Source organism: Platichthys flesus, chromosome 4 (assembly GCF_949316205.1).
Source record: "Platichthys flesus chromosome 4, fPlaFle2.1, whole genome shotgun sequence".
Lineage (NCBI taxonomy): Eukaryota > Metazoa > Chordata > Actinopteri > Pleuronectiformes > Pleuronectidae > Platichthys > Platichthys flesus.
Window position 1 is genome coordinate 2167017 of NC_084948.1, and position 25441 is coordinate 2192457.

The 25441-nt window shown below is 40.6% G+C and overlaps 1 protein-coding gene across 1 annotated transcript in view; it reads right to left on the bottom strand.

Annotated features, from left to right (window-relative positions):
- Positions 1–4760: 4760 nt before the first annotated feature.
- The window catches only part of kirrel3b (kirre like nephrin family adhesion molecule 3b), a 166070-nt gene continuing 145389 nt past the window's right edge, over positions 4761–25441 (bottom strand). The window contains exons 10-15 of the mRNA XM_062386827.1: positions 18900–19000; positions 15500–15698; positions 13731–13838; positions 12745–12854; positions 11632–11718; positions 4761–9100 (exon numbers count right to left, since the gene is read on the bottom strand). Of these exons, the coding sequence (XP_062242811.1) occupies positions 8639–9100; positions 11632–11718; positions 12745–12854; positions 13731–13838; positions 15500–15698; positions 18900–19000 (1067 nt within the window). The 3' untranslated portion in view covers positions 4761–8638. The remainder of the gene's footprint in view (positions 9101–11631; positions 11719–12744; positions 12855–13730; positions 13839–15499; positions 15699–18899; positions 19001–25441) is intronic.

Sequence of the window (25441 nt, forward strand, 5' to 3'; positions counted from 1 at the left end):
CTGTATCACAAAAATCTGTTATTTCGGTGGATTAAGTGAAATAAAGGTTATCAGCGACTTTCTTCAAACTGCAATAGGCAATGTTTCATTGTGATTTAAAGGAATTAACCAGTGGAGGTTGTGCTAAACAACAGAGATGCAGCCAGCTGATAATATAACTCTCTTTGTGTGTCCATTCTCCGTGTCTTATTAGTATTCATACGTGCTAACAATTTCACGAATGCTTCCAACTCCAAGGGAAGAGTCTAACAAATGGACTTGCAATAGAAGATAGAGGTTTGCACTCCAAATGTCATGTCTGCGGGCTGTTCCATTTGTTTTGAATGTAACTCCAAGTGAAAAGCAATTTAAGAGCTCCGACTAATAGAATAAAACCCTCACTACTGAAGTACAAACCAAATCTTAATTAAGAAAATGATGATTGTGCGCACATGCTCATTTTATTAGCAACTGGCCAGGCCGGTTTTCTTTTTCTCATGCCACCCTCCTGACTATTTCCCACATATAAGCGACTTTCGGACTCAGCTTGCTACATTTGCAAAATGTCCACACGCCAGAGATGAAGTTAAAGCACGTCCGTGCAAAGAAGACACATCTATCACTTCATTACTGGTAGAAGATTAACTGGTTGACATTTCTCTCCAGTAGATCGGCACCATAGGAGCTGATCCAGACGATTCTCTGTCAACATGCCCTGTCAAACACACAGTGCATGATGGAGAATATAATTAAAACAAAATAACTCTAAAACGTTGTTTGTTGACTGTAGTTGACATTGTTGTTGCTGAAACTGCCATTTCAACTATAAATCAAAAAGAAAGAGCTCAAACACACGAATAGACGCGGTGTGTGCTGAGGCATGCTCAACCATCGTGGCTCATGGCCCCGTGCCTCACCTGTTATAATACCGTGCAAATAAAGCCAGAACAATTAACAGTATAATATGGAGAACTCATGTTTGATCAATCCAAAGTAACCATAGTGTGAATCCAGTCAACAGAGCTGGAACAAGCAAGAGCAAACCTTAACACAGGGAAAGGTCATGGAATCAATAATTCATTTAAGATGCTCCTTGGGATTGACTCTGCAGTCGCCTTGTAATCAGGAGGGGAGATGTATTTATCTTAACCAACTTTAAATCCACATTCCTACGGCAGAAAAAACATTGTGCCACCCGCGGTCGATTTTCACTGCCCTCCCAAGGCCATGAGAATTTCTGTTTTATTTAGCCCCCAGGATCTGGCAGCGAGCTGCTCTTTAATAGTAATTCAACTGTGGACTAAGCATCTATTTGGGAAACCTTGTGGGTGAAAAGAAAAAAGGAAAGAAAATCCAAGGGTAAGGATAAATCCAAGGATGGAATGCAGCCTTAGATTATTGTATTTGCAGTGAGGAATCACTTTGCTGTTTATGTTCACATCGTACACCTGCAAGTTCCCTAATGTTTCTTTCTTTTCATAGAGAGAAACCTACACATCATGGCTACTTAAACTCTGCATCTTTCTCAATAGAGACAGCTTCACTTTATTAAGGACGAGAGCTTTTAACCTAATTATGACCGTTCTTTGATGGACCAATGCTTACGTATTCAACCGACATAATAAAGGGCTGCTTCGGCGCCGGCGGTCTCACACACACACAAACTTCCCTCCCGGTGCCAGCGGTTTGAACGGCTCAGGACCACTTTGCTCCTCAGACACAACTGCTTCATTCCCAGCAGTGTGGTTCAAAACGGTTCAGAACTGCCATGGTCTTGGCCGCCAGGGAACTCCGGACCCAAGAACACAACCTGAAAAACTTTAGCTATAGTAAGCTAATTGGTTTGTTCAATGTGTTTGTGTTGTGGGTAAATGTGTGTGTGTGTGTGTGGGGGGGGGGGGGGGGGGGGGCACTTTAAATGACACCCTTGTTTTGATTTATGTGTGTATTACTAATGTGTCTGCAGAACAAAACATACTTTGCCATGTCTTCAAATGTCTATCATTTAGTAAGCGGGTTATTTCCCATGTGCAGGACTTGCAGGACGCACAGACACAGCCACCTCCTCCTGATTTAAATAATGCAGCCCTGCTGAGTGGAGGCATCCAGAGGTTATGTCATCTCAAACGATACAAACCTGCCTGGTATGAAAGATTTACAAAGTTGCCAATCAAAGTCATGATTTTACCAAAGGCACAACCTTGAAATAAGGAGGCTTTATGGGAGTGTTGTCTCTGCAATTTCTTCTACTCCTGATATTCAGAGTCCATGTTAATCTGAAAGACTGATGTTGGTTGTGTTGTTTTCTGAGTTATTGTTAAAGCTTGGTTTGGCATTGTGTCGGATAACCTGCAAAAAAGTTGTGTATCAGGTAAAAAATATACTAAATTCATAGACAACAATTAAGCACGAACTCCTAGTATATTATTTTTTTTCGTTTTGAAGACATCAAAAGATTGTGCAGAATATTTTACATCTAGATGAGCTTGTATGAAGCCTAGTCCGAAATAATTGATTTTATTGAGAAAGTCTATGACATCTCATTTCTCCTGCCGGGAGAAACCAAGCACCAATCACACACTCAATCGTCTTAAACCTGCTGCACCAATCAGACATAATTTGTGTTTTTGCTGCATGTAGACAAAACCACGATGTAGCTTTTTGTAAACACAAGCTAGGCAGGTTGTCGTTGAACGACATAGTGCTGCAAGGGCACAGGTGATGGATATATGTTGTTCCAAGAACACACCTCAACCACTAAGACAAGGACGCCATAACCCATTTGATTTGAGTGATTGGTAATGTACTAGCATGTTTTATCACAGGTGAAAGGTCGGGTCGCAGGTCATATAGTAACAGGTAAAAGGTCAAGGTATGGAGCTTTTGGGTTCAGGTTTGCAAAGACAGACCCGTGAAGGCCCCAGAACACATGAATGCCCACTGCCTGACAACTGCTAGGCTAACTTCTGGCTATCATCTCTGCTGCAGTGGTGAATGTCTCTCCAGCTTGTGAAGACTCTGGTTATGCACAGTGAGAGCACAGGTAGGCCGGTGGGGCAATGACAGACAGGTACAAAAGCCAATCATTCAGTCCAAATTAAATGATTTAGCAGAGTCCTGTGGCTCTTTTTCTTTCTTACTTGATGTGTATGGGGACGTGAAGAGGGTTTACAACAACTAAGATAAAAAGTGTTAGTGAAACAACTTACCAACCCTACTTTTAATAAATTAATGACTATAAAGTTTTATAAGCGATGCTTGAAGGAAGCAGCAGTGTGAGTTTTTGCCTCAACATGTCATTCAACTCTCTTGGAGACTATAAACAAGTCTGACAATTCAATCAGGCGCACAACAGCATAATGACCACAACCCAAATATGCAGGTTCTGTTGACAGGATTTTTAGTCACTTCACGTCCTGGTCAGCCTCTTCGCTCTACCAACTATCTCTCTCCCAGCATGAAAATACCTTCCTATGATTAAGTAATGGAGTAGGTTGGTTTACTTAACACTACAGTTTTCTGCCATTCGCTCAAAATATTTTGCCTCTGTTAAATTGGTTTCTAGGTGCAATTATCTGCCTAGGTAATTCATGAGAGAGGACAGGATGCAGAGTTATTTAAGAGTCCTTTTGTAATAACACTGTATCTCTTAGAAGGGGTGAGGCCCGCGGAGAGCCAGGCAACGCTTTATACTCTGTCAAGAGAGGAGGGCATGAATGATTAGTGCTTTGCAATTAGCTCTGAGGAAAGAGTTTAAAATGATACTGCAGGCAAATGTCTGGCCTAGATCTGAGTAGTAATGAGTTTTACGTGATTAGCCAAATCCATCACACATCCGAAAACTGTTATTTGTATAATGTTTACCCAAACACATCTATTCCTATTTTTTTTTGTACTTGTTTAAATTCAACACAGGAAGCTTTTCCAAGGAAATCGTGTTGTCGGCAGATGGATTCTCAATACCAAGACCAGACGGGTTATAGCACTTGCTTTGCGGTAGAGTCCTTTGTCTGGCAGAGTACCAGTTTGATGTGGCTTCAGAAATGCTACAGTATGTTTCCATACAGCCTGCAAGTGGATTAATCCAGCTAAAGAGTAATTGCCCTTGGATTGCATTGACTGTATGCATGAGGGAATTCAAATCTGTTTTAAGTTTTGGCCCTCTAGGATTAGAGCCAGTGCTCAAAGACAAGCTAAGGTGTTTATGCGAGTACATTTAATTTAGAGTAAGGCTGCAATGGTTCTATTAATGGATTAAAGGGCTGCATGTAAATGTAATGGTGTGAATCTGCTGACTGCCGAGGAAATATCAGTGGGGGAAGAATAAACAACAGTCTGCACCTTCTTAACAAATACTGTAAAAGTGCACTTGAGCCAGGCATAGATTAGTCTAGTAGCTAATTGGCTAACTGAGCTACTGAATATGAGCTGATTAGGACGTCACTGAGTGATGGCCTCTTTTCTACATGCTGGTGATGTAATTAGGATTGTGTTGTTTTTGTTAATTCTAGAATATTTTATTTAGCATCCTGTAAATACCTTCCTCATCTGCTACATCAGATATGATATAGGCTTGAACAGTCAACCACAGCGAAAAATAATAGCCATGTTTAGAGTTGGAGTTATTTAAAAAAAAATCTTCCAGAAACCACTGTCCAAAACTGGTTGGGAATAGTGAATATGGCCACAAACATCGTACTCTGCAAAGGATCAGTAATTCTGCTCACAGTCATTCTTTCTCAGACAAAAGAGCAAAAGAGACTCAAACTCAAACATCATTTTTATTCTCCAAATATACAGAGCAAAAGCATCATAGATTCACAGACCAGTACAGTTAAAATACAACTTTTTTCAGTTTTTTTTTTTTAGATACAGAGGGCCACCGCCTGAAAATAGCAGTTCACCATTTAGAATTTACATGTTGTCTTTTCATCACTATTACTGTATGTTTATGGTTTATTATTTATACAAACTCTTCAAATGACCATGTGAGTTCAGTACTTTTTTATTGACCTGGGTCCTGTAGTATTTGCAAACTATTTTTTGCATTATACAGAACGATTCAACCAATCACAGAAGCAAACTCATTTGACTTTCAAATGCTTTTCAGTTTCTCTGTGGCCTTATTGTACACTGGACGCAGCAAAACCAAACCACACAGCATCCCCGGTGTGCCCTTCAGGCTAAAACAAACTCTGGGGGACGGTTGCAAATACTACCCAGTCCAGCCCTTGGTGAGAAAGAAAGAGAGAAACAGATTCATAGAAAGCATTTACACAGTAAAGAAAGAAGGGTCATTATGATCGATCCAGAGTTTCAAATGAGACCTTCACTCAGGCAGAGACTCCATTACAAACACCTATCCTCTACCTGACACTGCTCATAACCTTGGTGTCTCACCACATTACTGTCCTTTAATTAATTAAGTCAGAGAACTGTATCCTCTGCTCTGGAAGCGCAGCTCTTGTTTTATCAGGAAAGGGCAGCAACCCCTTTTGTAATCGTTGTGGGTCTTTGTGTTTATTCATCTGTTCTGCCCTGGCATCTGCCTGTTGGCCGGACAAACAGGCACCGCCAGCACCGGCCAGGGCGAGCGTCCACAGGTGAACAGGTCAGATTTCCCACACAGGCTTCGATTCCCAATGATGTACATGGCACTCGCATCCTATGGAGCTCTCAGACCCACTGTGGCTGCTGCTGTACGGGAGGGGGGTCGGGACAGAAGGCTGGGGCCTATCAAATATTTATGTTTGCTCTGCAGAGTGCAGATTCTCTGGACTGGGAAAATGCATCATGTATGGATCAGTGTGGGAGCGGCAACAGATAAGGAAAACTGAAACCTTTAGACGGGAGGCAAATTTGCTTGTTTTATTGTTGAGTGTGTGTCTTGTGCTTGATGTTTTGAATGGGGGGACATTTTTGACTTTGGATGCTGTGGATGTAAAATAATGGATAATATATGCAAATAATAATAAAAATGAAAATTGTGTCACTGTAGCAGTAGCTACACTGTAATTGACTTCTGCCGATATTCAGCTAAAAATGTGGTCCTGCACTCATAAATCCTATGGAAAATAAATGGAAAAAAGAAACTGGCTCAAGCATACTTGACAGACATCATGGTGCCAAATGTAATATATTTCTGGGCATCTGGGCATCTCTCAGAAGGGCTGAAGGTATAATAACCTCTCACTGCATCTCACTTCAAAGCTGTCCCAGCTAAGCTCCCGCTTCTCATCCTATAGCCTCCTGTGTGCTCTTTGTGCAGAGTGTGAGTTTTCCCCTGTGAGATCTGGGTAAGGCGAGAAACTCCTCGCACAAGCTTTTCATGTAATTTGAGAGAAACAAGCAAGAGGAAACGAAAAGAAAATGATTGTCAGCCTGTACAGTTTTGAAGCCACGTGGATTTGTTAGCTCCCTGACTGGGCAGGAAAGAAAAGCCAGGAAAAAAAATGTATATACAGAGAAAGACAGCATTGGAGATTTATATACAGTCTGCTAAGTGCCAAGCTGGATTATCAGCATTGAAACAGAGCGTTTTGTCTTAAGCTGTACAATGGGCGCCAATCCATTTGTAAAATTAGAGTCCAAACCACTGCCACTCAAGTGGAAAACCCCATTCAAATGCCTTGTATCTAATCGTATGCAAAGTGCTTACAACAACAACTTGCGTTTGTTAGAAATGCTTGGCTTGTTTTTTTCTCAGTTCGGAGTCAGATTTCATAGTTTCAGCCTCACTTTATCCCGACTGACTGCGGCACCATGGAGCATTCTGAAAAGACGACCTAATTAGATCATATATATCATATTATGCTTTGTGTTCTGTTCTAGTTTGGTTTAAGAAAGCAAAAGGGACATTGCCACCGCGAGCCACTGTTTTACAGCTTTTTGCAGATCTTGATTAAATGATACCCCGGCTGATTCTATGAAGTGTGTTTGTCTTTTTGTGTGGGTATATGTGTTTAGGGGGGGGGGATCTCAGACATATGAGCTTTTCGTGGCTGAAATCAAAAGTCATGTGACACTGTGGCTGTAACAGAAATGTAATGGTTGCTCTAAAGAGTTTGGCCTTATCAGTCAACGTATGCTGTAAGGGAGCTTAAGAAGACACCAGTGTCTTCTGATGTAAAATTGTGTTAGGTCTCTTGTGATGTTTGGTTGCATCCAGGCCAAAATAAAGATGGAATACTTGACAGTGTCTGCACTTTGCACACTTCTGCAAAGTAGAAGTACGTGAAGTATGAGTTTGTGTTTCTGCATGATTAGTCACTAGTCCGTCTCTAATCTCAGCTAAACCAATACAGCCTGACTAAATAATACATTTCACACGTCACATACAGTGTAGAAGACAACAAAATAAACTGATGCACTTGGAATAGGTTAGCATTTCGCTCCACAGTAATCCAAGATGAACAGCAGAAAGCAAAAAATGAAACACTTTCTCCAAATATGTGATGTCCCTCGATGACCAGCAGGGTCGCTGGTAGGCATACAGTCAGCAGCTCCAGTGTCAACAATGTTATTGACGACCAACGGGATAACAACACAATAAGGAGCTCGGCTCAAACATAATGTCCACATTTCATTTAACAGTTAATTCCCAAGTGTATGGCCGATGATCTGCGGCGTTAGCGAGAGAAGCTGGGGCCTCGGAGCTGGATTTGTTGCGGTACATATCCACTCCCCGTCGTCAGAGGAGCTGATGCTGTATGTCTATCTCACTTTGTCGAAGTTTGTATTGACACAGTTCAAACAGACCCTCAAGGCAAAGAAGATATGTGGGGAGAAGAGGCGCTCGTGTCTCATTTAGAGTCCTCAATGAGGGCAATCGGTCAGAAATTAGATGCTAAAAAAGAAATTGCAGTCAAATATGTACACTGATATTCTTTTTATCACAGAGTGCCAAAGTAAAATAATGACTCAGTGATTTAAAATGAGAACTCGGCCCCGCTTTATCTCCTCGGCTCTGTGGCCCAGATACAGCTGCGGAGAGAGAAAAAACTGCCGATCTTTGTCAGTGCTTGAGACGTCTGTGGGCACATGGGGAAAGTTTTCTTCCACCTACACAGGTGACGAGTTTCAACGAGTTCTGCTTAGCATACAGTGTCGGAAGGGTAGTTAGGGGTGAGGAAAGAATTATCGTTTTTTAACTAAAACCAAGTGCACATTCGTTTTTGTGCTTCAAACTGCAGGAGAGCAGCAGGACATTGGCTCGCACTCATTATCGTGCTTGTCGTGCTGAGAGCTTCAACTTTCGTAACAACAATAGGCAAACACTGTCTTTGCCATGGGAACTGATTGTCACACAAAAGCCTCATATTCCTATTCAACAATCCCACTGTCAAAGCCAAGTATTGAATATATAGACTCCCAGCCTGTGTGTTGGCAAATAACCTCTTTGTGGCACAATTCTGATTTTGTGTTTAAAAAATGAAGGTGGTTGATGAGTTAGCATGACAAAAATAAGGCTCTTGATCCACTTTTGTGGGACATTGAGAAGTCTGGACAAGTCATCTGGCAGGTCAAAGCCAGTCCAGGCATCCAGAGGAAACACACAGTAACACAGTTACTTTAGCAGCTCAGGGGAGCTAATTGTTTCACAGTTTTAGAATCCAGACTTCGTGTTACAGCCTGGTGAAACACCCTCCCTCCCTGGTGGTCAGACATGGGTCTGCATGCGCTTCTGCAGGGGCCGTGTGAGGTCAGAGTTCTGCGAGGATGACTGGGAATAGTGGGAGGAGGAGGAGGCTGATGCCTTGCTGTCTTTGTCGAACTGCACATAGCCGTCCGGCTTATTGTAGCTGCTGACGCTGCTGTCACACTGTGTGTCGATGAATGAGCTGGAGTCGCTAAGCGAGCCGCGCTGGAACTCCCGCTCGCAGAGCTCGATGGAGCTGCTGCCCATGCCCAGCACAAAGCGCTGACTGTAGTCGTACAAGCGGTTGGGACCTGCTCCCAGGGTGGAGTAGATGTTGGTGAAGGACATGCCAGTCGGTACTCTCTGCTTGCCCAGGGTACCTGTGTTGGTGGGGTTCCTAACTTCTGTGGACTGATTCCCTGCCATGGTAGGCGTGTGGTGCTCCTTGAAGGTATTAACGCTGTAGTAGCCGTTTGTTGGGTCCTGTTCAAAACACAAGAAATAAAGACTATTATTATTTTTATATATGTAATAATTTCAGAAATATCTGTCTCTGTCAAACTCTTTATTGTAACACCTCTTTATATCATTGTAATTATATGTAATAACAAAGTAGAGTCGAAATAAATAAATCTATCCCTTTATGTCATATGCATTTTCATGTATTCTACTCAAAGCTCACCAAAGCCAAGGTCAAACTAGCTGTAATTACCCTTCAAATTGAGGAATAGGGAAACAGGCTGCTGGGTGCATCATGAGGAAGACTAAAAAACAGCAGCAGAGCTTCGTGCTAGGCTTTAGTCAGCCCCCATACTAGCCTAAAAATCCTGTTTCCTGCTAATTAAATGGGCCGCAATGCTTCATGATTTGGCATCCTACATGTCACTGCAAAATTACTCAGATACCAGCTTTAATTGGACCTCAATGGATCATAGTGTCAGTAAATTTCATGTATGCACTGAAATGGCCTCTGAGGCTATGACTGTGTCACTTGTGTGTTAGCCTGCAGGCACCACGCTGTTGCTAAGGGTCCAGATAGGGCAGGCGTGTGTTTGTGTATCTGTTATTTTTTTCAATTTCCCCCTGTGAATGGATGTGAATGTCAAGCATGGTGAGCAGAAGAATCCTCATAATGAGGAAATGAGAGCGAGAACCTGAAAGGATCCTCGTTATGCTTGTCATTATCAGACAGAAAAGGAGGTTGTTTGCGTCTGGCCTTTATGTGTTTTGCAGTCCCCCCCCCTGCTCTCGCCTCAAGCACGCTTTCATTAGCTGGGATCAAAAAAAAATCCAGCCCAAGGGAGGCAAGGATACTGGTTCGAGCAGGCAAACACAACAGCGGCACACTCCAGGGAGCCAACGCCAACACTCGTTGGGACAAGAGGACGAATGAACAGGATGGAATTTGTTTCTGTGTCACTGATAAGCTCCAGCTTGCTGCAGAGTCTGAACTGACACCCACCTACAGTACGTCACCTTGCACATATAGGGCCAAAATTGAGATATTATCTTTATATTAAATTAAATATGAATTGCGGAGTGAGAATTTATCTACAGTCTTGGCGACAAGAAAGCGGGTCAGAGGTGTAACAAAACACCTGCTGAGATAATCCTCTGTGTTTGATTTACCTGTGCATTTACATGAAAAGCACAGAGGGATGATAGAAAATACTTTCCTCATGTATTTGAAGGACTTGAGCAACAACTCACATAGACATATTGAGTTTTTCTCTTACACGAGGGGGAAATATGAGGACATTGTTACACAGAGGGTGTTTTAATGTATTTTTAAAAGATTTCAGCTGACCAAGTTAGGTATTTAGTAACTACGTTATCGACTGTTTAAAATGATAAAATTGCAAATAGTAATTTAATTTTCAAAGTTACTTCACTGGTACGACAGCAGCACACACAGAGGAGAAGCAGATGACTTAACAACTTAACTGGAAGCCAGACAAACAGGAAGTGAGCAAGGGGCCTTGAAAGAAGACTGTCTACAACCGGACAAATCACACACTGGAACATCTCAGGACTACAACTGCATTTGAACTCAAAATAATAGACTCAATGCACTAAAAGTTCAGTTCTGTTTGGTAGGACGTGGAAATTAAACCACTGAGCGGCACACACAGATGACACTTGTCAATCAAAGGCAATGAAGCATTAAAGAATATATGTGCCGTTCAACTGCTGCTGACCAGTTCGTTCTTTTAGTTATGTTTGACACTTTATGCTTACATTTACAGAGGGTATAAATTAGGTATATTTTTATTAAAAAGAAGGGTTAGGGGTACCAAAAATCAGCATATAATATTGTTTAATAACCATCACAGGCCACTGAGTTATCTTGAATCGAAACATATTGTGGCAGATTTTTTGTGATATCGAAAATATTGTATCGTTCTATGAAAAATCAAGACTATATTGTATCATTATGAAACTGCTTTAAGAAATACAGAGACTCACATATTCCCTCATTTAAGTCAAACATATGTGTAGTAGACTGGATAACGGCCTATGTGCAGGTCCCAATGGCTCTGATGTGTCACATAACCCTTTTCTGCTCCTTTGGGAATGTGTTTTCAAAGGGGGAGTTTATTCCAAATTGTGAGCGGTTAGAAATGCTGCTGAAAGAGCTGAATCAGCACATCTCATGAATCCCCAGCACTTCTCCCAGTCCTACACGCTCTTTATAAAAGCCCACTCTCCATCTATATGGTACAAGTAATAACTTACATTAGAGCTCCAGGGGCCAACCAGCCTCTGATTTCTTGAACCACTGTTGATGAGAGACTAATTAATAAAATCAGACCTCTAACAGGAGTCATTTGGCCTGTGGACTTCTTCTTAGAAGAAATGTAGCAGGAGAGGGATTCATGTTTTTTTCCCCTTGCTATTTTGGTCCCAGAGTTGAAGACCAACCTCTGCCCCAAAGGCTCCCTTTCTCCCTCTCGCACCATCTTTTGCTCTCCCTCGCTCATACATTCATGTTGTCGTTGTTTCATGAATCATACCTTAATGTGCTGGTACTCCTTCTCCTCCTCTTGTAATACCTCCAGCTGCTTCAGAACAGATTCCTGCTGGAATTCTCCTCGCTCAACCTGCATAAAAATCAAGCAGAGTGTACTGAGAGTCTGTGTAGCTTCTCCCCTACTTCGAATTAAAAAAACACACACTTTCAGACCAGAGAATTTCATTTTCATTATCTGTCCTTAATTTTTAATATCACTCAGATCATGTTTCACCTTTATTTAAGGCTGGCAGGGAACATTAACAATGCATCCATAAATATCTTTTATTTATCTTTACAAAATGTAGATTTGCGAGTTAGCTAACATAATTTCCCTGCGCTTACATCTAGTATTGACTGCAATAAGTGTTTTTGAAAGAATATGTAATCCAAAGCCTCAAACTACAAATAGCTCGGCCCCGGAGCAAACTGCACAAACACTAAAACACTGGTGCGGCTCCATTGACAGAGGTACACCCACTGTAGGATTACTCAGTATTCATCAGGATCTCCATAGTTGCAATGTATTGTGGTCTATTCTGCTCATATAACAACTGGCATCATATTGATAAATATATCCCCTGTGCTTTGACTGCAGCACATATACAATCAACAAGCCTTTCTTTTTCTTCCATTAGTCATGAGATAATGTATTCCACATTGAACAGCAAAAGCAAATAATAAAGTGCATTCATTATATTACTGTCAGCTTAAGAAGCAAATGCAAAATATATCAAACTGGAATTACCGCCTCGCTGTTTGATACCTACGCCAGCCGGTCAAGTTGCAGTTTACATCCATGGCTGACAAAACTTGTATAATATATGTGGTGAGTTGGAAGAAATGTCTTACAGGGATTTTGCCATAATTTGTGCACATTTTGTCACATTGACCTCTAACCACCAAAATCAGTTTGTCCTCAAGTAAACAAATGGACCAAATTGGATGAAATTCCTTGAATGTACTCCTGAGGTGTTACGCTCACATGGACGGACAAACATGCAGCATGAAGACATGCCGCCTCTAGCTACAGCCGAGGCATCAAAGACGCTCACATTTGATTTCTCAGAACAGGAACAAGAAGTGGAAAGTAGTATGCTGTGACACTCACACTCACCATCAGTTGTTTCATGGACGTGTGCTCTTCGTTCTCTCGCGCCGCGTTGTGGTCCTTGTGCACGATTTCCACACGGATGTCATTCTTTGCCGAGACGGCTCCTTTCAGATCTGGCAAAAACAGAAGACACACATAACTCAATAAGCTGGATAAACACTGTCCTGTATTTTTTGACATTATATCCCCCCCCCCCCCCCGGGCAGTTTCCAGCTATAATAGAATTTAGCAAGGTTTTTTTTGTAAGGAGCTCCCCCGCTCCCCAACAATACAAGGCATTATTAATCATTGGTCACCTGCCAACACAAGATTATATTTCCCGCATACATGTGCAATCTCCACACAGCCTTCCGCACGGTGGCTCATTCTGTTTGGGACAATGCTGATGATACTGTTATGTAACAGAGTCTTACTTTCTGTCTTAATTTTGCTTGCAAGTTCTCTCTGGTGAGCACAGATGGAGACGGGCAGTGAGGGCATAACCAGGTGCGCTTCCTCTGTAGTATACAGACAATAAACATGCTGAGGGGACCAGTAGTACAGTTTCATTCTTGGCAAGAGACAGTGTACTGCCTCTAGCCAGAGTCACTTGGAACATAGGTGGGTGAGTGAACATGGTGCAGGTTGTAAATAGCCTCAAAAGCGAATGCAGCCACACTGAGATTGCATGAAATGACCCTTATGTCCATCTCAACAAGGAGTTTTATCTTGAATTAAGTTTGACATTATGTTCCAGCAATTTATCTGGTGACAGGAATTTCTCAAAGCACCTGTCAGTGTCTATTTTTTTATATTCGCCCCATATCTTTCTTTAAAGCTGATGCACACAGCCAAGGTTACTGAACTTTATAAGCCAATCTTTTCCAATTTGTGTTTAGTAAAAACAATATCTACATTAGAGTGGATGGACATGTTTTGGTGCGCTTGGGGACCATACAGTACTTTGGCATACATGCTTGAGTGGGTGTCAAGGGGCAGAGGAAACGTACTTCTCTGGGAGCGGGTGCAACAGAACGCTCCGATGGTGCCCATGAGGACAATAAGGGCCGCGAACGCTCCCAGGGCAATGCCGATGATCACCGCCACCGGGAGGGATTCTGTAGGGAACAACAAAGAGACAGGTTCTCCTATTAGAACATACCACAAACATCTAAAATACACATTAAGTTTAATATAGGGTACACGACAAGAGTGCAGAGCCCAATGCAGAGGCCACCTTTCTCTTTCTCACTGCCTCATACAACTCATCTTTCCCTCTTTTCCGTCTGTCCAACAGAAAGGGAAGTGAAGGAAGACATGCAATTCTTTATCCCTGTAAGTTCATTTCACATAAACCCTCAGGCACAAGCTCATGTAATAAAAACAAAAACAGGCACAGTGCCACACAGAAAAAAATTCTGTATGCTGCTTCCAATCGACTGGAATAACTGGAAATTCAATTTAATGAAAAATAATTACCAAACCTTTTGTTGCCAGCGCCGGATAAACATTTTCCCACTAATATCGTCTCATTATCCTTCTGTCTAATAACTTTTAATTTACACTCATTTGGGCAAACAGCAGCGTTTCACTGAGGGCTTTTATTTTCATCGAGTGGAGTGCAAGAGTGTGTGCATCCGTTTACGCGTAATCATGTTTGTGTTACGGTGTGTGTGTCTGCGACCTGCACGAGATTAAACCTGCAGGCGCACACATCTATAAGATGCTGCAACATTAAAAGTCCTCATTAAAGTCTGGTTTAATGAGGACCTGGGTTACCAGCCCACATTTATGACCTTCTCGCATTTTTTTACAAATGCAAAACAACCAAGTACTCTTCCTACGCCATTAAAGCCTATTTAATGTCTCCATTGATCAATGTCCCTTTCACATAAGCAGCTGATAATTTATCATTAGCGTTAAAGTGGATAGAAAAACAGCCTTTCCCGACGGTAGGAGTGAAAAGGTCAACAGTTAAAAAGTATTAATTTTTGAAGCAAATACACGTGTTACATTTCTCTTGTATGTGAAGGAATCAGCAGGCACACTTAAGAGTTCAGACTGCAGTGTGACTGTGGTCAGCAGTTCAATTTTCCAGGGAGCCGCATTTCATCCCAAAAACTAATTTATAAGCAATTTATCCTGCGACCCCATCACATTTAACTGTACATCAAACGCTTCAGAATGTAGGCCATGCACTGTAGCTAAGTGTGAACATGCAGACAGTCCCAATTGGTAAAATGCATGTTTTACCACATATAAATCAAAGTGAAAAAAAAAGATATACTTTTTCCCCAGTCAATATCAATTGTGTTATCACTATTAATGTCACATTATTACTTATTTTAAATTTGAAGACTAATTTTTGATCCAGAGTAAAAATTGTGGTTAAATTCGATAAATTCTGAATTATATTACAGAGCCTGCACAATGCAAATGCTTTATATCAACATGTATTGAACTTTGTTACATTGCAATTGGTAAAAAAAATTTATTGCGCTAATTATTGATATCATTTTATTTCCCAGCCTTCAACATGAATGAACATTTGTTGTTCATTCATGTTGATGTTTCTACCTAAAATTCCTGAATTACTAATTAGTAATCAAATCCTACAATTCACCCACAAACACACGGACACAAGCGGACAATATATTACAGACACAGGTGAGCAAACACCAGAGCTCTGTGGCCGTCGACCATCTGTCACTGCCTGAAAAACCACTGTCACGTGATTTGAAGAAGAGGAAGGTGGAACCTGTCGAACCTTGGCTCCCACCTTGTTCCTTAAGGCGTATGATCTCGGTGTCAGAGCCAAAGCTGTTCCACGCCGTGCAGTTGTAGATGGTCTGGAAGTCAGCTTGGACAATGTTGCTCATGGTCAGCGTGGAGATCACTCCTTCTTCTGTGGTGACCGATTCCACTGTGTAGCGGCCGGATGTTCCAGACTCCAACACGGTTTCCTTCCATGACCAAGCCTGAGAAATGACAGACGCAATGGTATTTACCGTGTGATGTAATGACCACAAGAGATGCTGTTGAGAAACTATCGATTATGATCTACCTATAAATGTCCAGAAGACTGGCGGTCCGATCCCTGTCTCCTGCATTCTACTTGCATAAAGTGTCCTGACGCCCAAATTGCCCCTTACAGCTGTGGCGGCAGTGTGTGAGTGATGAGTGATGGAGAAAGTGCTGCTCCTAGCTGCACTGTATGAATGTTTGTGTGAAAGGGTAAATGGCAAACCTGTACTGTAAATTGCTTTAAGTGGTCATAAACACAGAACATTTAGCATTCACCAATGACGGCATATAGAATGCACATGTTGTATATATTTCATATTTTATGTTTTAAAATCTTCATATGCTTATATTTGAACTCTTGCATGGAGCTATTGTAACAAACTCGATTTCCCCCTGAGATTAATAAGGTATTACTGATTCTGATTATCATTTTCTCAGTGGGTCCAGACTACAATATCTCAAAGATTTTTGGACGGCTTATCACGACATTTTTGTGAATATTTATGGCTTCTAAAAAACAAAGTCGACCTTGTGATTTGTCCTCTGGTTTGAATTTGTTCAAATTAGTTTATGATCAAATCCATTGGAAATATAATAATTTCTCATCATTAATTGTTTCTGTTAGCATGTTAGCATTGAGTTCAAAGCACTGCTCTGGTTAGGTAGAGCAACAGTTCTGCAACCATGACTGTAGATTATTTCTGCTACTATCGGTTGAAAACACATTGAATAAGCATAATAGTAAAATAAAAAGTTGATCACAAAAAAAAAAAATAAGCATAATAGTGAATAACGGAACAATGATAGATCCTTTGGTACAGCTCTTATGTGAAAGTTCTCCCACGTCAAAGGCTAGTGAGCTATGTGAATATACTCAGTGACCAACTTTGACCCCTGATAACAACCACCACTTGTTATGGCAGTGACTCAACAAGGGATTTCTCGCATTCAAGTGTTAAAGGTGACCAAACCCCCCCCCCCCCCCCCCCGCCTCCAAACAAGTGTTGATCAGTGGATATATTGTTTTCAGATGCTGCTTCAGAAGATGTTTCATTGGATGATGTTGCTCTGGTCATTATATAATTTCACCATGATGTCCTTCGGTTCTTTGTGTTGCTAAATGGAGCCACACAACAACCATGAATATATGAAGCTCTATTACCATAACAGGGGGCAACCTGGTTTTATTCTGCTCTGAGGTTGAATGAGTTCCCCGGAATCAATACAAATACATTAGCTCATTGTTTAGGGTGAAGAGCTGAGTGATTCTGTTGAGGACGTCAAAACACTTTTGAACTAAATTGTTGTTAAAAATGTTTTCACATGTTTTTCTTTTTTCTTCGTTTGACAAGCTACCAGCTGACTGAGATATCTGCAGTATCTGGACACAGAGCTAATTTCACGACAGTTTTTGAATCACTATTTTGTTTTGCATTTGGCTGTTGAGAGACACCAAGCAACTATTCATAAAACAGTGAACTGTGTGATCTCACTGTTTTAGGATTCAAGATTCAAGATGTTGATATTACTCTGAGTACAATAATTGAAGAACAAGATTGAAAATATAAAAATTAATGATTACATTTTAAAGGCAATAACAAACCTTTACATACACAACACAACAAAGAAAATGTTTTCTCTTTCTGTACAATGCACTGGAAGACACATTGCAAAATATTCAGATCCTTTGACCTTTTGCACTTCCAGTATCTCTCAGAAATAATAAAGGTAATGATACAATTAGATTTTATTGCATTGGTTATTTGCCAAGCTGTGTTTATATTAAATCAAATTCTAGTCCTACTTCCTTTCACTGGATCTTGATGGAACTAAAATAACTCTTGAGCTATAGACCAGTATACTGCAGGTAATGTATGGTTTGATCCTGCATACAATTAATGTCAGGCAAATTGCTTGTGCAAACTCATTGTGACATGCAACATATACGTTCACATTTACTCCAAATTAATTAACACCTGGTGTCTCTTTGATAGACAGGAGCGAAGGACAGAATACCTGGAATACATTTATTTTGACATAATAATGTAACAAAACACAAACAGGCTTGAAAATCCATTCAGTGTGAGGGAGTGATGGGTCTGATGGGATAAGGTTGTGTTGACGCTTGAAATTATGTGGTGAGAGAACCGCAGGATATAACAATAGATATTTGCATACGACGGGTTTATTTATGCAGCGTTATGATAATTTAACACGTGCCATGTAATGGCTGCTCGTGTGATGCATCTTAGTGCATTCACTTTGCGTGAAGAATAACATGATTTATTTTTCCAGATTTTTAAGTGAAAAATTCATTATACTGGAGACAGATGGAGAAAGATGAAATGGTGCTAGCAAATAAACAACACCTTTAATTTCAAGCTGGATGCGAAGGAGAATAAGTAGAGAAGTGGAAATGCAGTGTTACTGCTCTACAAATTGAGCCTTGATTCAAGTTTTTTCATGTTTTTTTAAAGATAGTCTCCCGTGGAGAAATCTTGTGATTTTTAAAACTAATTGAGATAAAATAATTGACCTGACATAATCACATATTGTGATGAATGGTTTGACAAGTCTTTCTCGAATAAAAAAATCCAGGATAGACACTTCAGACCCCGCAGTCCAGGCTCCACAGCACTCCTCTCAAATAAACCTGTTATTAATTATGTTGCTAGTTAATTCTGGACATCAATATAGTAAAAACACTTCAGATGACAAAGTGTTGCAATTAAGAATGTGCATCTGCAAACATGCACACCTGTACACAAACATATTAGCAAAAAGCGCAAAGTGAGCTCAGAGAGTAGGCTGTTTATATGAGGTCCATAAATCTTAATGGGATCAGTGCTAACAGAGCATGAGTGCGGATTAAAAGACAAACTGATGATTCACGCTGTAGTTTCAAGCCCACGTTACCGTATGAAAACTACAAAGTTCCTCAGCTTTTTATTTGCTTGTACCGTCTGTGTGTAGTAAACAGATCAAGAGAGTTTAATCAGCTATTATCTTTCAGGGACAGCAGTGGAAAATAAAACAGTCATTATACAAATAGCTAATTTTGATGTGATTCCAAGTGTGTCCTTGCATTTGAATCATGATCAAAATTGAGACAAAGGTAAGATCAGAAAAAATGTAGGAGATCCAGATGTACTTACAATGCGGTCTGGAGGAGGTGTACTTCGGATGAAACATTTGATTTGTCCCTTCTCTCCGTGTAACGCTTGCTGTGTCTGTGTGCTGGAGATAGTAGGTGGCCCTGCAAAAGGAAGACAAAAATCATTAAAACCTAAGTTTGAAGATGAGTCACAGAAATTGAGAAGATGAATAATTAAATAAATGTTTATATGACAACTCTGCTCAATCCAGATCTTGTGGCACATTTTGGTGTAATCGCTCCCACGTTCCAGGCAGTAACACCCGAGGTGTTCAGTAATTTGGAACTCCGGGGGGGAAATTGTATTGCGTAGTGGCACGAACATGCCTCATCCCATGGTACAATCTGGCCAAGGACACGCCAGGACTGAATAAAGGTTGATTTATGGCTGTTTGATTCCTCCCACTGAGATAAACGTCGCTGGAGAGTGCTACAGCAGTTCTTTGGAGTGTAATCAGGACTACACAGATGAAAAGAGAAAAATGCCATTGTGGGGAGATAACACCTTTGTTGTGGTGTTTCACCTCAATCAATCGGATGGCGGCAGTTCCGACCCCTGAACCGATAGGTCAGATATTAACTAAACTTAAAGCCCCCCATTCTATATATACCCAGACCTAAAGACAGAAACAGATATAGGGCTGATTCTGTAACACTCTCAAACATTTATGTCTAAAAGACGTTCTGTTGGCCTAACTCAGGTTTCTCTGATAACACGTTTGATTAAATGGAATATCTTCATTAGGGTTAGCAGCAGTTGCAGGTGTACGGACGTGGAGCCAGCATGTGTTAAACCTTGGTCAGGCTACAAGATCTCATCTGACAAGGGCAGCTCAGCCTAAACGACTGGTCTGCTTCCCATCTGGTCCGGAGGCTGTTCACACCAGGTGACAGCGCTAATATGAAGACAAGATGTCACACATGACCCAATTCTGTCTTTTAAGTATATTTCCCCTTTGGTCCTGAAGAGCTCACTCAAAGTGAAATTACAGGAAAAGCAAAGCAAAGAGGTTTATGTTAGTTCTTTATTTTTATAGACACAGTATAAAACAATAAACGCTGGAGGGGGAATTTGCAAATGATCCAAGCACATTTTGTATTATTCGTATGCCTTAATTTCCATTTAATTCCCTCTAGCAAGGAGAGGGAATATCTTCAACATATTTCCTTTGTAAGCAATATTATGCAAAAAGGACCCAACTTGGAGAGAGGAAAAAATCATGAATGTTGTTGTGAATCAAGATCAGGAGTGGATCCAGGAATCAGTTCTCTCACTTTCTTTAACATTATGATATGAAAATCTCCACAGATTAAATGTATCTATTGAGTCCTGGCTGAGAAATTAACTGTACTGAATGACATTCTACTTTGTACAGCATTTTATCAAAAGCAGCATAATTTCAATCAAATTAGACTCCACAAAAAACGGCATTTTCTGTTCTGTTAATTTCCTTCTAAGTTTTTTGTTTTATTCATCCTACACTGCTTGCATGTTACTAACTTTTGCAATAAGATTTCTCACTGCTCTCGATTTCCACCATCGCCCTGAGATTTCTAATTTGGACCTCTTCACAAAACACACGTCCAGCTCGACCCACTCGAACATAATCAATGAAACATACAGGCTTTGAAACAGCAGCTCTGAGCTATTTTTAAGTTGCATGATCGCCACATTCTGAACAATTGTTAATCTTTTAACAAATTTATCTTGAACCTTTTAGATGTATCATGGATATTATTAAAAACACACTAGTTCTGCTGTCTCCGGTTGGTTGATCGAAATTCAAATTTGTTGGACAATCACCAGTGTTACATTCATAAGAACAAAGTGTTACACCAACAGCCTCCCAGGATTAATCCACTATCATTGGCAATAGGAAGAAAGGACACAAATTAATAGAGACTGCTATTTCTTGGTGTGTCAACATTTTGTTGAATGAATGACAAAACAAAGTGAGCGTTACATTGCAAAGAGAAGCTTGAAGCTCAACAACCAAACAATGGAATATCCTCTAAATTTAGTTTGTGGCTTTTAGAGCAAACATATCAGCATGTGTCAACGGGTTTGGTCTAATGATGATTTAATAAGCTACAAATACTTGCTTTTATCTTAATTAATAATACATTTCAGCTAACAGGGCAGCCAGGTAGAGTGCACGTATTGAGTGCACCAATCGGTTGAAAGTAGATAGGATAAAATAGTTTCTTTGGTTAAGGAAAACACTTCACAATCCCCTCTTACCTCCTGTAATTTCCTCAAATTGAAACACAAAATAACAAAAGCAAAGAAACCATCTTATGCTTTATTTTAAGTCCTTTAAAATTGAGTTGAAATCAAATATTAAGGACGTCTCTTGTGATGTTGAGGGTTAAGAATGTTGATTTGAGGGGGTGGCAAGTGTGGCAGCTTCTTGATTAGTGAGACAACTCGCTGCCAACTTCCTTCAAACTCTCGCTCTCTGCCATCTCTCTGACGATACATAATTGCACTTTATTACCTGTCTCTTATTAAAATGAATTAGCATTTTAATGAGGCTTTCCAGATGGCGCCTTGGTATGCTACTGGAGGAAGCTGGAAAGCTGCTACACACTGCAGAGTGAATGCAGCAGACAATTTGAGAAAAATGAATTGAAAGCTGTTTTCCTGTGTTCGCTGGTTTGCCAACATGGAATTACAGGATCAGTAAAGCATGTACAGTGGGGGCCAAAAAGTCTGACAGTGCCCACTGACTTTAGACCCTGTATTTGCTTCAGTTGTGTGGTGTGCATGTATTTACTTGTGATTAGGAAATGAAAATGTAAATATGTGGTTCATACGAGCTCTGCCTGTCAACATACAATCATGATGACTTGCATGACGGATGAGAAAAGCCTGGGAAGTGGCTGGGGAAGATCTATTTTATGGATTAGGGCTGCAAATGAGGAATATAATTAAATAGCTTTAGCTCACTGGTTCAGCCTAGGTTGTAAGTATATGTGCCTATGTGTGTGTATGTAAGTTTGTGTGGGTCAGGGAGTTGGGTGGCTCTACAACATCAATGTTAGCAGCAGGGGAGGTAATCAAAATGTTGGGTGCAATGTTTTGCTCATTCATTTGAGGATGTGTTAACTCTGGAGTGGACATTGCGGAATTATTTCACAATATCATTTTTGGGAGTCAAAAGGCCAGGGCTTACGTTTCCTCTGTACACGGAGGCATCCGCTTTGAACTAAACCTCCACATTTCCACACCACCTCGACACAGCTACTTTTTACTTATACCTTTTCTTTGTGTGATAAAAGAGAGCACAAACAGCCACAGGGCAGCTGGAACAGAAGAGAAATGTCTTATATTGTCACTGGTGACCACATTATCCTTTGGGACAAATTCATGGTGCAGAGACCTGGCCTATGTGCTTAAGCTGCCTGTTGGAGTCAGTTCTTACTGTGAATATGGTGTCATTTTGTTAAATAAAATATAACAACTTTGTGGAACCCATTTCGATCAGATGCAACATATGCTTGTTTGTAAATCATGGATGGTGATGGAGGATAGTGAATTGTGGTTGTGGATCATGGCGGTGGCTGATGGTGGACAATCTGTACAACTAGAGTGCTTAGCTTCTCCCATATACTACCATTATTGGCAATACCACTGTCATTACAATTGCCATTACTGCTCCCTTCATCTCGGTTGCATCAATATTTTATAGTCATTGATTCTTTCTTTTACCGTCTTACTCATCAATGTTCTAAATATTGTATGTTGTGTTAAAAAGATGGTTATTAAGTTTAGGGAAAAGTCAAAGATGTACAATGAAAGTCAAAGTTAGCTAAAGCCAAAGCTCTCAAATGTCTGTCAGAAAACGCTGTATATGCCATCTTTAGTCTTAATGGGATAAAACATCTGAAATGGAAAACCCTACTTAAACAGACAAACACTGAATGCATAATTCACATAAGGGCATTGCTTCCATTACAGTGGTAATGAGTCCAGTAACCTACTACTTTTCGTAAATTGTTAGTCTGTTTATTTTGTTCTGCTGCAAGACTGGGGGAGAACTATTACTGCTCATGTCTGCTTAATCTCCCCACTTTTTCATTTCAGTTACTATATCACATTAACAATGATAGTGTCTGAGCAGGTGAGGAGCTGCTATCACGACTCATTTGATCTCTTATCCCTAACTGGCGAACGGAGGCAGCCATTACGTTTAACTTCTGTAGAAACACACACTTTTACTACCTCGAATGCTTCACCTCATTTGGCTGCTTGGCCTCAATCCAGACTGTATTTTCTCAACCTCATTTATTTTCCTTGCATGGAGTGATCCACACAGTGTTCACTTTGTACTGTAAAGTACTTTTACAGTATTAACACAGTAGAGACTAACAGGCCAGAAACACACTTTTAAAGCGTCATCCAAATTTTCAACTTGTCAAGACACATTGAGAACATCATTATCAGCTCGGGCTATTTACATCATTTCAGTGGTTTTGCCGATAAAGATTTTTCAACCCCTGTCTGGTCAAATATTTTAACAGGAACCTTAGAGCAGTTTGCTTAAAAGCTGTTACAATGAAACATGAATCTCAACGTGTGAATGAACCATTCTGCAGATATACTTAAAAAAAAACAGTACAGTGCCTGTTCTAAAATATGCTTGTTTGGAATGGGCTGTTTGTTTGGCCTGTGGTGATGCTAGTTGTAAATATTAGTCAAGACCTACTGCTGGATTCAGTCCACACAAACCTGAATCTACACCACTGCTACTGCAGAGCCGTTCATCTGTTTATTTAAAGTTTGGTGAAGCTCGACTTTAAAGTTTTCTAACAATTGAATGTATCACATGTCCAAATTGTACCAGATACAACATGGGCCCTTTAAAATACACTTAAGTGTGAAGCCGATAAGATGACAGTTCTTGTAATATAAGAGCCACATATAGATTTACTGAATTAGCAGAGATTGTGAGAGAATATATAAAAGGTATTTTTTACACATAACAAATAAGGGTTCAAGAGACAGGTAAACATGATGTGAAATAAGGAAATTGAAGCCCTAAAATCCATATTGTAATTTATGATGCTGAGATTTAACTGGTGAGATAAAATATGCTTAATCTTGAATGCAGTTTTCCACCCTCATTAATTTGTGCTGTTCTTTCTTATACAATGTCAGTGCCATTTTAAAGAAGGCTGGAATGCTAATTAGCTATGTACATAAAGGCTGCCTAGAAAGAGGAGCAACACAAAAGAAAAAAGATCTATAACCACGCAGTGCTCTGAGGGATATCGGGCATATTCTCAAACCCCCCGTTTCTTATTGTAGAAATGGACTTTTCCCTCCTTGTTTGCTCAAGTACTGAAATGTGTGTAATTATACATATTGCCTCGCCCAAAGACACACTCTAACATACCTACAAAAATTATGGCTACACTGATGGATATATTAATTAATATGTATTGCATGGATATAAAGTCTCTGAGCATATACAAGCTAAATCCTTTCAAGCATGTCAGATGACGCCTCTCAATTCCAACTTCTGCAGAACTGTGAAAAAAAACCAACATGCATATATTTTGTATGTAAGTAAGTAATCACATGCATGGACGTGCACAGAAGCCCACTTCTTACAGTACATGAAGCCACTTGACGGATGTGACGCACACGCAAGGCAGGGATGCTTTGCATTCTGGAAATGTTTGACTAGAGTAGGCAATATGTATCCATTAGTGACTTAAACACAAACTGCCTCCCCTGCTAGCTGTTTGATTATAATTAAATTACATTCTTCCCCAGGGAAGGCAGGAATCCTAGTGTCTATGCGGCACGCTACAGTGGGAGTCAGTGACACACAACGGCAGGGAGGGGGGAGACGGAAGAATGACAAATTATAAACATATGTAATTTAAATGATGGCATTAAGAAAACAGGGGGAATAACTGCAGGGAAAACAAACAGCAGCAAAACATTCAAATGTGCAGCAGACATTGTCGCATCATGAGCGCTCTGAATATGCACAGTGTCGCCTGAAATGTTACTATATCATGGTTCGTCCTCCCGAAAAGCTCACTCATCCGTCATGCTAGTTAATCACTGTCAGAATCAATCGCGTCCAGCTGACTCTCCCTGATGGGCCTGCAGGCTGGTTAAAGAGCGCTCGCACACATTATTCTGTTGTTCAGACAGTGGCAGAGGAAGGTCAACAAAACTCCGGAGAGAGCCCCCGCCTGTCACTGCCTCCCACGCCCGACTCCACCACCTCAACAAGCCTGGCAATCTGATTCGCCTCAAAGACAGAGTACGAAATGACTCAGGACTCCTCGTGTGGTTTGGACAAAAAAAAAGGAAAAGAAAAAGATGAATTTCTATTATTCAGAAGGGTAAAAAGAAAGGAGGTTTCTGAATGTCAAATACCAATCCAGGCAGGGAAGTGCAAGATGCGAAGAAGAAGGAAAGGAACAAACAAATAAAAACACACAAGTCATGCAGAACCGGCTTGAATGAAGTCCACAGAGACTAAATAAACATGCCATTTCTGCTTTGTTGTACGTCTGCAA